The sequence below is a fragment of the Pleurodeles waltl genome, chromosome 9 (genome assembly GCF_031143425.1).
Source record: "Pleurodeles waltl isolate 20211129_DDA chromosome 9, aPleWal1.hap1.20221129, whole genome shotgun sequence".
NCBI classification, from domain to species: domain Eukaryota; kingdom Metazoa; phylum Chordata; class Amphibia; order Caudata; family Salamandridae; genus Pleurodeles; species Pleurodeles waltl.
Window position 1 is genome coordinate 987,108,897 of NC_090448.1, and position 16,597 is coordinate 987,125,493.

Below are 16,597 nucleotides of genomic sequence, written 5' to 3' on the forward strand. Positions count from 1 at the left end.
TGAATCTGGCCCTAATGACCATATCCTTGGTGGTGCCAAAGCCCCCCCCCCCAACTCATCGCCCTCTAGGGGACCCAGGTCAACTTCCCATTTCTCCTTCAAGTTAAACTGCGGGGATGGGGAGTTATTGATTCGTTTTTTTATAAATTGCAGAAATTCCCTGCCTAGGAAGTGGCTCCAGTAGGACTCGATCTTCCAGAGGGAAGCGTCCGGCAGACTATCCCCCTCCCTAATGTGTGTCCTCAATGCATGTCCCAGTTGCATATACCGATAGTGTTCACTGGGTGCCAATGCATACTCCTCCCTAAACGTCTCAAGACTAATGAATACCTGCCCTCTCCATATGTCTCCCAGGTGCTCTATGCCTATCGTGTCCCACTTCTGGAATCCTTGTAGGCCTCGCACCTCAGCCAGTTCATCACTATGCCATAACAGGGTAAGGTCAGTGAGTTTTCCCATCCACCCCAAGTGTTTAGTTGCATCTTTCCAGGCCCGGATCGCTGCCCTCGTGTGGTGCGGTAGGGCTCGCTCCTGTCTAGTGTTGTGTAGCAGGGCTTCGGGTCTTCCCCTTCCTATCAGGTGTCTTTCCAACCTGTATGCTGCGTTTTGCTGGTCCCCAAACACCCAGTCGTTGACCACGGGAAGGTTTGATGCCCAATAGTATTTCCGAATGTCTGGTACTGCCAATCCTCCCTCATATAGTCCCATTTGTAGTTTGGTTAGTGCAATCCTAGGCGTTCCCTGCCCCCACACCAGTCTTCGTACCTCTGAGTCTGTCGTGCCAAAAACGTCATGTGGAGTGTTTTGCCGGACATAGAGGAGGCGGGGCAGGCTCATCATCTTATGAAGAACAGCCTTCCTCATCAGGGTCAAAAGGAGATTGTGCCAATGAGTCACATCCCCCTTAAGTTTTTCCAGCTGGGTGGTCAGCTTTTTCCTCAGAAAGTCCCCGGGGTCTCTGGTTACATATATTCTTTGGTAGCAAAAGCCCTCCGTCACAACTTTGGCCCCGCAATCTCGTGGGTGGCAGGGTCTCTCCCCTGCAAGGGGGTACACTGCCGATTTTGACCAAATTATCGTATATCCAGAGTGGTGGCCAAATATTCTGAATATCTGCATGAGCCTCCCTATCGTCAGTGAGGGCCTTGAGATGTAGAGGAGAATATCATCCGCGTATAATGATATTGGTTCCTTCCAGCCACCCAGGGCTTGTATTCCTTTCACCAAGGGATCCTGGCAGATCCATGCGGCTAATGACTCTAACTCTAGAGCGAAGAGCAGGGGAGACAGTGGGCAACCCTGCCGGGTGCCCCTCCACAACTCAAATTCTTGTGACACCACCCCATTCACCCTCATGTGTGCCATGGGGGAAGTGTATAGCAGCTCGCTCCACTGCGGCCCGAATCCCAGTCGCTCCAGGACTGCAAACATATAGTTCCACTCTAGGGAGTCAAATGCCATTTTGGCATCCAAAGCCATCAGGACCACCTAGTCTGCGTCTGGTCCCGTGGTCAGGTGCAAAACACCAAACAGGCGTCGAAGATTGAGCTTTGTGCTCCTGTCCAGCATGAAACCTGACTGGTCCAGGTGTACCAGGGAATCCTGTTACTCCCTACAACCTGTTGGCTAACACCTTGGCTAGTACCTTAGCCTCTATATTTAGTAAAGGTATCGGCCTATATGAACTACACACTGCCGGAGGTTTCCACTCCTTGTGGATCACTGTAATCGTTGCTGCTCTTTGGTCTGCTGGTAAGCAGCCCTTGTCCCTGGCTTCCTTAAACATCTCTAGTAATGGACTGGCAATCACAGTGGCCATTTCTTTATACAGTTCTCCCTTTTTTTCGATCTTCTGGATCACTTGGATCCAGAACTGCTGCTTCTAACTATGTCTTTCTCTATGGCTACGCATGTTAACCGTGTCTCCTTCTTTGCTACCCCCAGTAATGCCTGCACCTGTCCCCTCAGGACTGTCTTGAAGGCTTCCCACAACGCTCCCTCTGATGGCACTGAGCTCTGGTTCTCTGTGAAGTAAAGGGCTGCCACTTTCCGCAGGCTCTCTTTGGTTCCAGAGTCCATCAGGCCCAAAACGTCCAGCCGGCCCGGCAGTGTATAGTCTCGTCATGGGCCCATCAGTTTGACCCCAACTTGGTAATGATCGGAGATACCTCTCATGTGGATGATCGCATTGCGGGACCGGGAGGTATAAGTACATAGAGTGAAAATGTAGTCCAATCTGGAGAAGCTCCCGTGGTCCCCGGAAAAGTCTGTGTATTGTCTTGTGTATAGGTTCCCTTCTCTTCAGATGTCAGTCAGGCCCAGAGCCCCGGGAGAGTATCCCCAAGTCTCCCCCCTCCCCTGAGGCCCCAGATCTATCCATTTCCATGAGGGTTGCCGCCTGCAATCAAGTGAGAAGATGCACTGAGCACAAGTTGAATGTGGTACCCTCCCTAGTCCCCGATGGAACCACATAGCGGCATGTATGATCATGCCACAGCCGGTGGATGGTAAGGGGGTACTGTTTCCTTAATAAGTATGCCCACTCCCTAGAGTCTGTGTTGTACACTGCGTGTGCTTTAAGTGTGTGACCACATCTGTCCAGGGCCTTGTAGTAGTTGCCTTTGAGATGTGTTTCCTGGAGCAGGACAATGTCTGGATCATGGGCTTTTATGTGCTGTAAAACTAGGGTACACTGTGCCCTGCTTCCAAGACCATTTACGTTCCAGGGCCATGTGGTCCGGTTGCGTATTGGACTACCCATTTGCAATGATGATTCTGTAAAGGGGCCTGACACTTCTGTCCCCTGATGTATCCTCCCGGTCCCTGACAGGGATCTCAGTCCCTTTTGAATGTGTTGTGTGAACCCCAATTGCCCATAAATGTGTCTCTAAGAACATAACTATACCTAGTTTCTTACATGAAAACACTCGCTTCCCCAACCCCCCTCCCAGTTACTCTGCTCCGTGAGCTCAGAACTGCCCACCACCCCAACTTGCAGAGCGCCAGTCGCCCTAAACAAACTATACCTCGCCGGGGGTGTGCCGTCTGTGTAGTGATGCTCAGCAGATCTTATTTTGGCAAGTGCCCAGTGTCTTCTGCCTTTGCGTTGGCTAATTGTTGTGTCCCTGGTTGCTGTATAGTGGAGCGAACCGAAGTGTTCCTCATCAACTCCCCCGACCCAATGTCTACATACTACATACTCTGGGTGTTCTCAGTCCTCCTGTTGCGTTAGACACTTTCCATTTTTTCCTCCTGGACCGGACTGTGTCTTTCCCAGTGCACTGGTGGATCGAGCTCTCCTTCCATATCCCTGCCATTTCCTGGTCTCCAGCCCTCCAGACAGTCCCATACCTCTTCAGGGGTGCCAAAGTACCAAGTCTTACCCTCAGCTTCCACTCTCAGTTTAGCTGGAATAGCATCATGTATCTCTGTTACTTGGCCCTCAATGCTGTTTTAACTTCCTCAAAATTCTTTCATTGGCTTTGTACCTGGAGGATAAAATCAGGAAAGAAGTGAATGACAGCGTTGTCTTGCTTCAGGTCCCTGAAGGTTCTAGCTGCCTGCAATATGGCATCCTTGTCTATGTAGTTAAGAATCCTGGCGACTATTGTGCGCTGTGGCGCTCCTGGTTTCGGTGGTGGGGGGGGGGGACCCTGTGTGCCCACCACCGAAAAGAAGTTAGATAGACGCTCCGGTTTGAGCTCATTCAGCACCAAGTCCTCCATAAATAGGTCCTTGCTCAGGACTTCCAAGCCCTCTTGAACACCCACCCCCCTCACATTGTCCCTCCTAGATCTCCCCTCCTGGTCTTCCAGCCTGGCTTCCATTACTGAACTCTTTTTGGTGAGTGGCCGGACCTGTTCCTCCAATCGTTTTGTTGTAGCCAGTTAGCCATCTATGTGCGTTTCAGCGACGTCTACTTTCTCGGAGATCTTGCTCCTATCTGCTCTGAGGAGATTGATATCAATCTGAACTGCATCTAGCTGTGGCTACAGGGGGGTGATGGAGTCCCGAAGGTCCTGACTGGCTGCCAGGATCGTGCCCAGCGAGGGCTCCCCTCCTGGGCTCAGTTCTTTGCTGGGGGGCTTGTGGGGAACACCTTGGGGTGTGCCATCCACCGCCTCCATTCTTACTATGTACCTGTCCAGGCCGTTTGTTTGTAATTGCTTGGGAGTGCGACCTTCAACCATGTCTCTGCCTTCTAATCCTCACTTTGTGTGGGCACACGTTGAAGCTGTCTTCCTCAGTTCAGTCGTCCTTAAATTAGCTGATTGGGCAAGCTCTCAAGAAGTCGCTGGCTCATGCTCTCTACTATGTGCTTTTCTTTCTTGACTGCGTTGGCGCCAGACTTAGATTCTTTCAGGCTCACCGCGTGTGTGTCTTCTTTGTGCCCCCGGGGCCTTCCCTATTTTGCTTTCTTTGTCTGGTGGCCCCTGGCATCCTGCCCCCTCGCTTTGTCTTCCCTGGTTGTCACTTTGCAGGTCTTCCTCCCTTCTCTTTCTCTGGGGGTGTCTACGGGGGTCTGGCTGCGAGGACTGGCACTTACTGCACCCCTGTCCCATTCCTCAGGTCTGCGCTCCATTCTGCTGGTTTTCCCACTATTGTGTGCGGCCCCCTCCCTTGCCAATGGTGTTTCTCAGCGAGTCCTGGGGTTGTCCTACTGCTTCTCAGGAGTGATAGGAGAAGGCAGGAGGCAGCGATGAGGGCCCCTCTACTTCAGGCGCCTCACTGATTTCTTGACCGTCTCTCACCTTCAGTACAGCTGCTGGGCCGATTTGCTCCGTCTGCCATTTTGTGGGCGATTGGTCGGCGCTGTTTATGCCGTCCTCAGCCCTATAATCACTGTGTCCACGGCTGGGCTGTGCTTCCAGGGCCTCAGGGCTAGCCTTGTGCTCCGTCACTTACAGGATGGGGCTGGGTTTTGGAGGTCTATTCACACCAACAGAGTGCGGCCATCTTTGTTGGCAGCAAGCTCCGCCCCCCACCCGGACTCCACATTCTTAGTTTTTAGTGCATTTATTCTATTTCTCAGCGACCTGTAACTTTGTATTACCAACTGGTTCCGCAGTGGTAACCTTCCATGTGCAGTTCCAGGGAAGAGGGGTGGGTGTTTTGAGAGGGTGTGATCTTGATTCTGTGTCAGGACCGGAGGCTTCAGATTATGCTTCTCCTTCTTTGCTGTTTATTAACATACAAAAACAGAGCAGCCAACCAAATTAGACTTTTCAAAAAACTACATTACCCATAAGATATGACATCCAGTATCAGTACCAATCGCATCACATCATGTAACATATACTAGTGAAAACCCATAAATCTTCCTCTTTCTTTGCTGCTGCGTAAGGTGAGTACCTTATCCATTCTGTTTTACTTATATATTACTAATTGTATTTGATGCCCGCTTGAGCCATTACTTAGTTTGTAAAGTACGCAAATGTACTGCAGCGCATGCAATTCTATTTTAGGTACGCCATCGCCCTGAGTGATACAAATGGCCCGATTTTCAGCAGTGCTCACTCCTCACGCTTTACGTGGGTGGTGGGCGACAGGCCACAAGTTGTTTCTTGTACCCAGTGGGGTGTGAAGAGGCAGGGGCCCGAAGCGCATTATGCGAGGATCTTAGTCCCCTTTTGGGTCCGCGCTGCGTGCACTGGGTCAGTTTCCAGGTTGAATCTGGACAGGGAGCACACACCTTAATCTCCGCAGGTTAGAGTCGGCTCCCATGGTGATTCAGGCGGTAGAGCATAGCATTCCCCTCACACCAGTGTGCCTGGGCTGTAATAAGGCTATCAGAGGTTTTATTCCTGAGGGGGAGACCGATTTGAAATAAGAAACTTCTTGTCAATTTATGGAAGAAGTGGATAGTGCCTCCTCATACGGCCTGACAGTTCAGGGCCCCTCAGCCCCCATTATAATCACTTCACAAGGCCTTCTTGCCTTCTCTTTGTTAGTACATAGGCCTGTGATTATTTATTTCTCTCTCAAAAAAGAAGCATGACAGACAGACAGAACCCAGATGATGTCGCTTATTACCAGGAGCGGGAAGACCGACTCCTGGCAGAGGAAATTGTGCATGCCCTGGACGCATTCAGTGGCACAATCAGCTAATAAGGCCTTTGCAGTACCGCCCCAACCAATTGCCAGACAACTGGAGAGGTATACAATGACAGTGCCTCCTTAAGGCCAACCCAACCCCATGCCTCACACTTCCCGCAAAGAGGAACAGTCTACTCTTGACCCCGAATGGCCCCACGCAGCCCCCATGGCCCGTCTGGCACAGACCACGGCCTCGGACCACCAATACTCGGGGCAACTCTCCACCAGCACCCAAGCCCTCTCTCCCCCCCCCCCCACATGACGTCTCTGATGACTCACACTCCCCCAGTCCGATTCAGATAACGACTTCTCACCCCCCCAGAAACGACGACAACACACCGCTGATGACCAACAGACAGCCTCCCCTTCTGCTGAAGCTCTAGATCTTGCATCTGCTCTCACCTTCGATACAGATGTGATCATTCATTCCAGGTCATGTGACTGGACTGTCCTGCCCACAGTTGTGGACTACGCCCAATCAAGACTGAGAAAGTTCTTAGACAATTACGTCAGGAACTGTCTACATTCTGAATGCCCTTGCCATGACATTCCCGGCAAGGTACCCATGACTCCCGAACTAAAACTGAATCTAGCGACCTTTATCAGGCGCTCCTCTAAAGACCGTAAAAAGGGCATAGATAGATCATGGAAGTTCTGCCAGGACAGGCCTCTTGTGCAAAATTTTGGACCTAGCAGTAGTAGCAAGATAATCCAGCTCCCTGATAGACCCAGATACCCTAACAGGGTGGGCACAGGGAACATAGCGCAATTTGCATTGCTCAGGATGCACAATCTCCATGGAAAGGAGACGATTGACCTTACTACGCATCAATCCCAAACTAGCCAATCTAGCCAACGCTGAGCTGGGTCCCCTGGCTAATGGCCTCCTGTTTGGGGACAAATTTGTAAAGGAGTTGGGCAAGTTTGTCCATACATTCATGGCCCTCGACAAGGCCCAGACATCATTGAACAAAGTGTTTCAGCAGTGCATTTTTGCTAGGGCCGGCAGAAATAAAGGGCGGTTAGTCCGGCTACTCCATTACACGCAGCCCTCATCCAGGCTACACTGCCGTGGGTAGGGGATACATGTCTCAGGCCAGCGACACCTCCTACCCCACCAGAGCACGGGCAGGACGTGCCGGCTTCAACCGACGTGGCTTCCAGGGCAACTACAATTCTGGGTCCAATTCCCAAGGTAAGCTAGATTTCCCCCTCAAGCAGTAAAACTGAGGGGCGGAACCAGATTCTTTCTACACATTTGGTCCTTGCTTACATCAGATCAATGGGTACTGGAGACGGTGGCAGGTTTTCACCTAAAGTTTTTGGGGAACCCCCAACAGATGGGTATACCAAAACCAGTCCATTTTCCCCCTACTAGATCGTTCCTTTATTCAACAATAGATAGACCAGTTGTTGACCAAAGATACAATTTCCACATGTCAAGCAGACCCTTCGGGGTTTTGCAGCAATATATTTTTGGTAAACAAGAAAGCAAGGGGAATCATGATTAGTTATCAACTTGAAGTAATTCAACAGTTGGATTCTTTATCGTCACTTCAAGATGGAAGGGATCCTTTTTCTCAGAGACATTCTCAGGGAAGACAAGTGGATGGTTTGCTCAGAACTGAAGGACGGCTATCTCTCGATCCCGATATTTCCCTCTCTCAGAAAGTTCCTACAATTCAGATGGAATAATCAATGATTCCACTTCCAGGTTCTCTCCTTTGGACTCTCTGCCCCCCTCCCCTTGGTGCTTCACCAAGGTTATGTGTCCAGTGGCAGAGAAGCTCTGATCCAGAGGGGTTTGAATGATCGTCTACTTAGACGACAGGCTGCTCATGGCCCAAGATGTCCAGTCACTCCCGCAACATTTAGAATGGACCATTCACTTACTCCAGGATCTGGGCTTTCTGCTCAATGCAAAGAAATCCGATCTGACCCCTTTTCATCAGATGAGTTTCTGGGTTTCCGGCTCAACTCTTCTACTTCTCTTCGATCTCTTCCGGCCCAGAAGTTACACTCATTTCAGAAGAAGATCCGATCCACTCTCTGCAAAGACAACATTTCCCTCGGGATGCTAGCCAGGATAGTAGGCCTGTTAGTGTATTCCATACAAGCCATCTTTCCAGCGCCTCTACATTACAGGGCGCTCCAAAGCCTAAAGATCCATCACCTCCAGAAAGGCCTAACATATGCAGAGCTTATAGACTTCACCCCAGAGATTTGCAACAAACTTCGTGGTGGCCAGACCAGATGTCAGCGTGGAACCAGCAGAGCCATCTTTGGCTCTCGGGCGGTTGTAATTCTAGAATCAGACGCCAGCAGATGGGGTTGGGGAGCCAGGTGCCGATCCATTTCCACAGGAGGCCGCTGGTCTCGCAAAGAATCTCATCTTCACATAGACTGCTTGGAGCTGTTAGCCATCTCCCTCGTGATAAAGACACTAGCCCCATGCTCCAACTGTTGTGTTTTACTGCGCATGGGCAACATTTCTACCGCCCATTATGTCAACAAACTAGGCAGGACAAGATCACAAATTATAGCAGAGATAGGAAAGACCTTCTGGCATTACTGCCTCTAGAATCAGATTGCAGTGACAGCAGAATACCTCACGGGCCAACTCAATATAATGGCAGACTGGAACTCCAGGTATCTCAGAGATTCCAGCGAATAGAGGCTCCATCAGTCAGTATTCCGGGCCCTTCAGATGAGATGAGGACAATGTCACATAGACCTATTCGCATCCCGTCTTGCACATCAACTGCACCGGTTCTTTTCTTGGAGACCGGATCCCACGGCCATGGCCACAGATGCCTTTCTCCAACAGTGGATAGGGCCACTTCTATATGCCTTTTCCCCGTTCATAATGATACCAGGTGTAACAAGTCAAACTCTGCAACAGAAAGCAGAACTGATCCTCATCACTCCACTATGGAGAGTTCAACTGTGGTTTCCAGTTCTATTGGAAATGTCCACAGACTCTGGTTCAGATCCCTTCGATCCCAGAGTTCTTGTTAGAGCCAGCGTGTCTGCCCCATCCCCTTCTCAGTCAGAACAAACTGCAACTCATCTCCTGGCTCATTTCCGGCAACGTTGGTACCTGCCGGACCTTTCGGAGCAACCTATCTCTTTTATATCCGCTTCCTGGTTAAATTCCACTCATACACGTTATGCCTTGGCCTGGTGTAGATGGGTGGGTTGGTGCAACACATGGGGTCTGAATCCCTTGGAGGGGGGGGGCATTACTTCTGTAATCAATTTCTTGGCAGAGATGGCATCCGAAGGCTTAAGCTACTTCTCTGTCAATAATTACGGATCAGCCATCTCAGTGGGATACCAGTCCTTTGATGGGAAACCAGTAGGGGAACACCCTTTTGGTAAGTAGGGTGATGAGAGGTATCTGATTGGCAAATCCTCTTCAGCCAAAGTATGCACATTTATGGGATGTTAACATCATCCCAGATTTCCTACGACGCTGGGCATGTAACACCGATTTGTCTAGGAAGCAACTATCAGCCAAACTGACCATATTACTGTGCCTGATATCATGTAGAAGGGTTTCAGACGTTAGAGCTCTGGATATTTCCGCCCGAGTCTATCCTCCGGATGGGGTTACTTTTTCCATCTCTAGAAGAACCAAAACATTTTCCAGGCAAGTAACTTATTCTAGTTTTCCAGAAGACCCTAAGTTATGCATTGTACAATGCCTAAGGGAATACGAAGATTGAACCAGGGAGTATCAACAGTCTCCCGGAGGTCAGCTCCTGATTTTTCTTCAGAAGCCTTTTCATCCAGTATCTTCGGCTACTGTAGCTCGTTGGGTGAGGTGGATTCTGCCTGAAGCAGGAGTTGATACTTCAATATTTGGAGCTCACTCCATACGAGGTGTCATGGCATCAAAAAAAAAAATTCTAGGATCCCAATTACAAGACATAATGAGAGCAGAGGATTGGTCAACCGACTCTACATTCAAGACATTTTACTATAAACCGATCTTAGATGTAGCCTCTATTGTGTCACAACAGCTTTGAACAAGCATAATCTGAAGCCTCTGGTCTTGACATAGAATAAAAAAAATTCTAGCTTACGCACCAAGAATTTTCAATTCTCTTAAGGACACGTAGGTGAGGTTTATCCCACCTAATCACTCTAAGCATTACACCACTCCTGAAAATTTTCATTTATGTAGTAAATCATCATTGAGACGGTACGATATATGAACTGTTTTATGTTCAATAATGTGATCATGAATTATACACCATACTTTCTCAAGTTCTAAGTATTGTCATTGATGTTTTTGACTCCCTTATGATTAGTGTAGCTGTATAACTTAAACTGTCTCCGACAGAATGTTCGATGATGTTTTTCTGTTTTCAGAGTTTCTGATCAAAAGACTGGGTGACTGAGAAGAGATAGACTTAGTTTCTCACTTCGGGCCTTAGCCTGTCAGTCCCATTCGACAATGTCGTCTTCACGTTCGGAAAGGGTCCAAGAAAGTCTTGTTAAGACTTTTTCTTTCGGGATTTAAGACTTATTATCCTCAAAGCAAAGAAATAGGAATATTTATGGGTCTTCACAAGTGTGTGTGTGTGTGTGTGTGTGTGTGTATATATATATATATATATATATATATATATATATATATATTAGATGATGTGGTGTGATTGGTACTGATGGGGTAATGTTTTTTGAAAAGTCTACTTTTATTGGCTTCTGTATTTTTGTACGGTAATAAACAGCAAAGAACGAGAAGCATAATACTCGCCTCCGTGTTCTTAATAAAATTGAAAATTCTTGGCGATTAAGCTAGAAAATGTTTTAGTGCTTGGTATGAATGTGAGAAATATGGGGTTCATTATGATGGAATAATGTGTTTTTTACTGTAAAAATGAAATAATTAAACATTTTTATGTAAAGAGATGTTGTTTTTATATTAAAGGGAAGGTATACATGTTTCAAGAAACAGATCCAGCAAATGAAATAACATTTATTGAAAATTTTGATGGGTGGTTGGAGCTTGTGCTTTTATAAGAAAACACATACATTGTGTTGCTTTGACCTTATCTGTAGGAACTAATAAATGTTTCTTTTTATCGAAGAGTAGAAATTAGGAAGCAGCACTTGTTTAGCGATTTGTTATGGGTCTGTATGGCCACAGTCCAATCTTGAGAATCATATGGATTTGGCATGCACGATTAGTGTGTGGAGGGAGCCAAAAGGATCTAAAAATGCATCCTGTTTGAATGTTTGTAGAGAATTCCTCAGGATGAAGGAGGAGGTTGAATTGTGATTTTTTTATCATAGCATGCCAACTACACTATTCAAGAAGTTAACAAAGTAAATATTATTTTCTTCAGTAGTTACTTGTGAGCCTTCAATTAAAACACCCACTGCTTTGCAAGCCTTAATCCATGCACCAGAAAATCTTAACAGCTCCACCTGTGTACATGATTCTGAATCATTCACCTATCCCCCCACTAATATCAGAAATGTTCCTGCCCCCCTCACTACTGTGTACAATGCTTCACTGCTCCCTAGCTGTGGTTTTGTATTATAAATACTGTTAAATACAGTGATAGGAAAAAGTTGTACTGTGACTGCTCCATTCTCTGGTGCTTAATGTTATTGGCTGAATAGCAGAAAAATGGGGAAATATGCCCACATCTCTCTTTTTTCTTACAATAGGACGGCAGTAGAAGTTGGACATCAGCAAAGGGAAATTTGCTATCTTGTGGGCCTACTCGATTGTAAGCTTATCCTAGAATTTCCCCATATTACCTAACCTGCTCCTTCAAGTCATATTGTGATGTCCCTTCTGGAAACCCCCATCATGGTTCTCGGAGCAACTCTTTTCACTGACCATTAATATGTGTTCCTGTACGGTGAGCTGTGACACAAGCAAAGGTTTTCAAAAATGTGTCCTGGCCTTAAAGTCCTGTATCTTGCACAGAAGGTTAGTGTCACTTTAAGTGTGGTTTTGTGGATGGAGCTGTGTTGGTGTTGGTAAATGACTGAAAGGTGTTTTAAACTTGGACGTCCGATGAAAGAAATTCTCATATTAATATGGGTTTGTCAAATGAGAACAAATGGATAGGGACTTCAAATATTCAAATCTCTAGGAAGAGGAAACATACGGAGGAGAGCGGGGATGAAACGAATAAGTGTATTGAAGAGGAACATGGAATTCTGGGAAATAATAGTAGGTAGTATAGGAGACAGTAATGATGGGAAAGCATTGGTTGGCCAATGATCTGTAGGGGCAAATGATCTGGAATCAGGATCAAAAGGCAGGAGAGAGGTCAGAATGAGGGAAAAGAGGGGTTTTGCAATGGTGTGTAAGATGGGTTATGCAGAAAAAGAGGATGAGTGTGGAGAAGTTGGGCACTTTTCCTTCTCGGGTCAATGTTTTAAACTTTAGGTAGATTCTAGGGCTTCACAGCCTTGGGCGTCTGAAGAAAGAGATTCTCATAATAATCTGGGTTTGTCAAATGATAACAAATGAATTGGGACTTCAAATATTCAAATCTCTAAGAAGAGGAAATATACAGAGGAGAGCGGGGATGAAAAGAATAAGTGTATTGGAAGGGAATGTGGAATTCTGGGAAATAATAGTAAGTAGTCTAGGAGACTGAAATGATGGGAAAGCATGGGGGGGCTAATGATTTGGAATCAGGATCAGAAGGCAGTAGAGGTCATAATGAGGGAAAAGAGGGGTTTTGCAATGGTGTGTAAGATGGGTTATGCAGAGAAAGGATGAGCGCAGAGAGGTTGGGCACTTTTCTTTCTCGGGTTAATGGACATAGCACAGCACAGTGTCTGGGACAGAACTATTGAGAAGGACTAAGTAAAATATTGTGAGTATAACAGACACAATAGATGGCATGAGGGAAAGGATCAGCAGTTGATGCTTATCTGATGGCCCTTGTTTATCCCTACAGCTGAATTTGTAAACACTGGCATCCCATGTGACTCCAGGTCCAGTACGATGGTATGACATCACATTGCACTCTCTGAAGGGACTGATGTTTTACGTGATTGGTACGTATTGATAATGGAGGAGGTTAAATAGTCAATGTTTGTTCTGGATTGTTTATATTGCAATTGACGTATGGTTTATCTGTATACTGTAGCTAGAATGTGTCTCACTGAACAGTGATTAAGCAGTGTTTCACAATTCATTTGCTGCACACATTTCTTCCCTCTTGCTGTTTTTGCAGTGTGGAATTCTCCCCTGTGTTATGATTTACAATGCAATCCATCGTGCAGTCCACACCAGCAAAACCTTATTTGCCATACCAATGTCATCTTTTATGAATACAACCCATTTGCAGCCTAGGTTTGATTTGATTATTAACATGCGTTCACAGCTACTTGGATTTCCTCTTGGTATTTTAACTTAAAAAATCATTCTGTTTTTTTAACTTAAAAAATCATTAGTCTTTGTAAATAACATTTGAGGCAAAACTATTAAAGTACAACCATACTCAACATGACCTAATAGGGAACGTTTTATGTGCTTTTTAGTCAACTTATTATCTTTTGTTTGATTCTCCCCTGGAGCATAAAATGTTTTGCCATTTTTTTTATTGGATGAATTGCTTGCTTCCACATCTTACATTCAAGGAACTACCTTTTTTTTAATAGCACTGCATTGATGTGCACTTGTTCTTGCTTTCTCAATCATGTTCTGGCTCTTCTTTAAATCTTGCCTGCTGCTCTGCTGGTGTTGCTCCCCTCCCCAACAGCTTTTTCAAATGTATTTCTTAATCTGCCCTAGCTGCTCCGTGTTGGCCCTGAACTCTGTAGCTCCCCTACCTTCTCTCCCGTGCTCCGGTATTGACTTTCATCACCAGCCTCTCCTCCCTTGCTCCCCATCCCTTCTTGTTTGTTTTGAAAAACCATTTGTTTTTCTTTCTTGGAGGGCCCGATACCCCCAGTTTGCTAACAAACAGCTCCTTTTTTTCTTTATTATGCTTTGCATATATTTATTTTTAGTTTATTGCTCCAAGATTGGAATTTGCAATCTTGAACCGGTAAAAGAAAGGTTAAACAAGGGAAAGAAAAAAATCACTGACTTGTCATGAAACATACACGCACATAGGTGGTAACACATGAATATCCTAATGCTGCACACCTTTGGTTTTATGAGTGCTGTTTCTCATCTGCATTTTTGTCTTTTTGCTGATACATAAAAGCATTGGCAAAAAGCACTGAGAGAGTCTCATGGTTGGATAACATCATTGAAATGCCAGACTAGGTATCTACATTGAAGGGCAAGAGCAGCGGTCTATACTTTTCTGCTGCTGTCCAGATTACAAAGTCAGTCTATCTTTGGTAACTGGATTTTCTTGTTCATGTGAGAAGAACCAACCTTTTTTTAATATATATAAGTATTGTATATTTGAATGGTGCCAAATGGCTTTACTTATATGTTCTTGATTTCTGCAAAGAGAAACAGCATTCTGGTCAATTTCCAAGTCCAAGAAGCTTTAGTATGTGCCTGCTTACAAGTGGGTAGGCTTTGTCACTCAACTTCTAAATTGCTGTGTTTATTTTTTCTCCTTCTTGTTTCCCATTGCCCTTGGAGAGCTTTTGAATGTACTGAACCTTTACTATTATAGAATGTTAATCTTCCCCTTTTTTACCAATGAAGGGTCTGAGGGACATTGCTTTGAAGTGGTAGTTGTTGATCCACTTTGCATTAGAAAGAATCTGAAGTGATCTCAAGGACACTCATTCCTTACACCATCCATTATTAGAATCATTATGTTCATGTTGAGCAAGTTACATTTCCCCCAACCCCTTGTCGGTTAGTGTCTTTTCAATTATGCACACCTTTTCTAAAGCCTCTTTGTTGTGTGTTGAAACTGGGCAATCACTATTGTTTGGTAAACCTGTCCAAAGATAACCTTAGATTCTCTGGGAGAATGCAGCTTTCTACTTGAGTAAGGTTCTTCTCTGGTAAGGGTCTGCTCAAGCACCACACCTCCTTACAATGCATGATGTTGTGGTCTTTTTAGATACCCATTTAACTTGTACAAAATAATCTAGACAAAGCATCTGCCACCTCCCTTGAGTTTTGTTGGCGATCGCTCTCATATCCATGTAATGCCCTAGAATGGATTGCACCCTCTGGCTCCAAAATGTAATGTGGTATTTGGTGGACATCCTTCATGTGATTGTCTAGATCAAAGTTACCCACCTTCTCCTTAAGGCGGTATTGCCTCAGCCACACCTACAGAATAATATAACATTGAGTCTATGCTGCTTCTTTGAGGGATTGTGGCTGTGCTGGATATCACCTTCATTAGTGAGGATTGTTTAGATTAAGGACCCCCGCCTTTCCTATATTTTTGGGAGCTGTCTCCTCGCTATCTTGTAACCTGAATCAAGTGTCATGGTAAAAAGTAGATCCTGACCACCCACCTCCTTCTGATGCCCTCCAAACCAAATGAATAATTAAGTTCAAAGATCTTCCACGTATTTTAGGCACTGTGGTCCTTTCTGGGGATCACAGGATTTTATAGTTTGGGGATTGTCCATATTCCCAAAGTATATTGGTGTTCTTTGAAGATCACCCCCACACACATAGAATGGTCGAGATCAGGCATCAGTCAACCCCTTTAACTATTGTGATTTCCTTGAGGGATCCCCTCCACGTGCATAGAATGATTTAGATTAGTGAGGGCTTTTCAGAATTTTAAGGTGTCCTTTTGGATCACCACCACTATGGTAGAATATTCTATATCAATGTACATCTTTTTCCTAGGCTTCAAGGTCTTTTGTGAGGTCAGTAAGAATGTCCCATTCAGTGGTATTTTGACCTTTGGTGTTGATCACTCTCTACAGTATTATGCTGTGTGAAAGGGTTTGCCTCCTCTTTGTCCTCAATAAGCTATTTTCATTTTCATTGTGGATTTCCCACTTTACCCAAATCATGATTTTTGTTAGAGACTAGCTCACTTACATCTGGTTTTGTGGAAGTGTGACCCTGTGCTTCCCTTATTCCCCCCTTCACTCCATCCCAAGAAAATAAAAAATAAAGTTCTTGGTAAGAATAGTGGCATGCCTTTCCAGTTCATGGTTCGGGGGTAAGGGTGGGAGTATTTCCCAGCAATAAACGTTGATGGTGGATTAAAATAAGAGGCTAGACCAATCCCGCTTAGCTTATGTTCCCATAATCTGGACTGATTTTTAGTGGAGTTTCAAATGATGATTGTAGGAAGCTGGCCCTGTATATACTATATCAAAATGAGATACAGTGTGCACAGAGTTCAGGGATTCCCCAGAGGCTTGACAGGGGCAATAATAGATAATACTGATGCTCTATTTGTGGTAATGTGGTCAAACAGTTAGGCTTATCAGATGGTAGTGTTACGCATTTTTTGTACACACACAAGCAATAAAAGTAACACACAATCAGTGACTTAACTCCAGACCAATAAGATTTTATGTAGAAAAATATGTTTTGTTAATTTATTTCTGGAACCACAAGATTCAG

General features: G+C 45.6%; 1 protein-coding gene across 3 annotated transcripts in view; it reads left to right on the top strand.

Moving 5' to 3' along the window:
• AREL1 (apoptosis resistant E3 ubiquitin protein ligase 1) overlaps positions 1-16,597 on the top strand; it is a 708,282-nt gene that overhangs the window by 35,428 nt on the left and 656,257 nt on the right. For 2 of the 3 annotated variants that reach the window (XM_069208486.1, XM_069208484.1), the window contains exons 2-3: positions 11,782-12,049; positions 13,035-13,134. In XM_069208486.1, the coding sequence (XP_069064587.1) occupies positions 13,119-13,134 (16 nt within the window). In that variant the 5' untranslated portion in view covers positions 11,782-12,049; positions 13,035-13,118. The remainder of the gene's footprint in view (positions 1-11,781; positions 12,050-13,034; positions 13,135-16,597) is intronic. The other variant, XM_069208485.1, reaches the window with a different exon arrangement.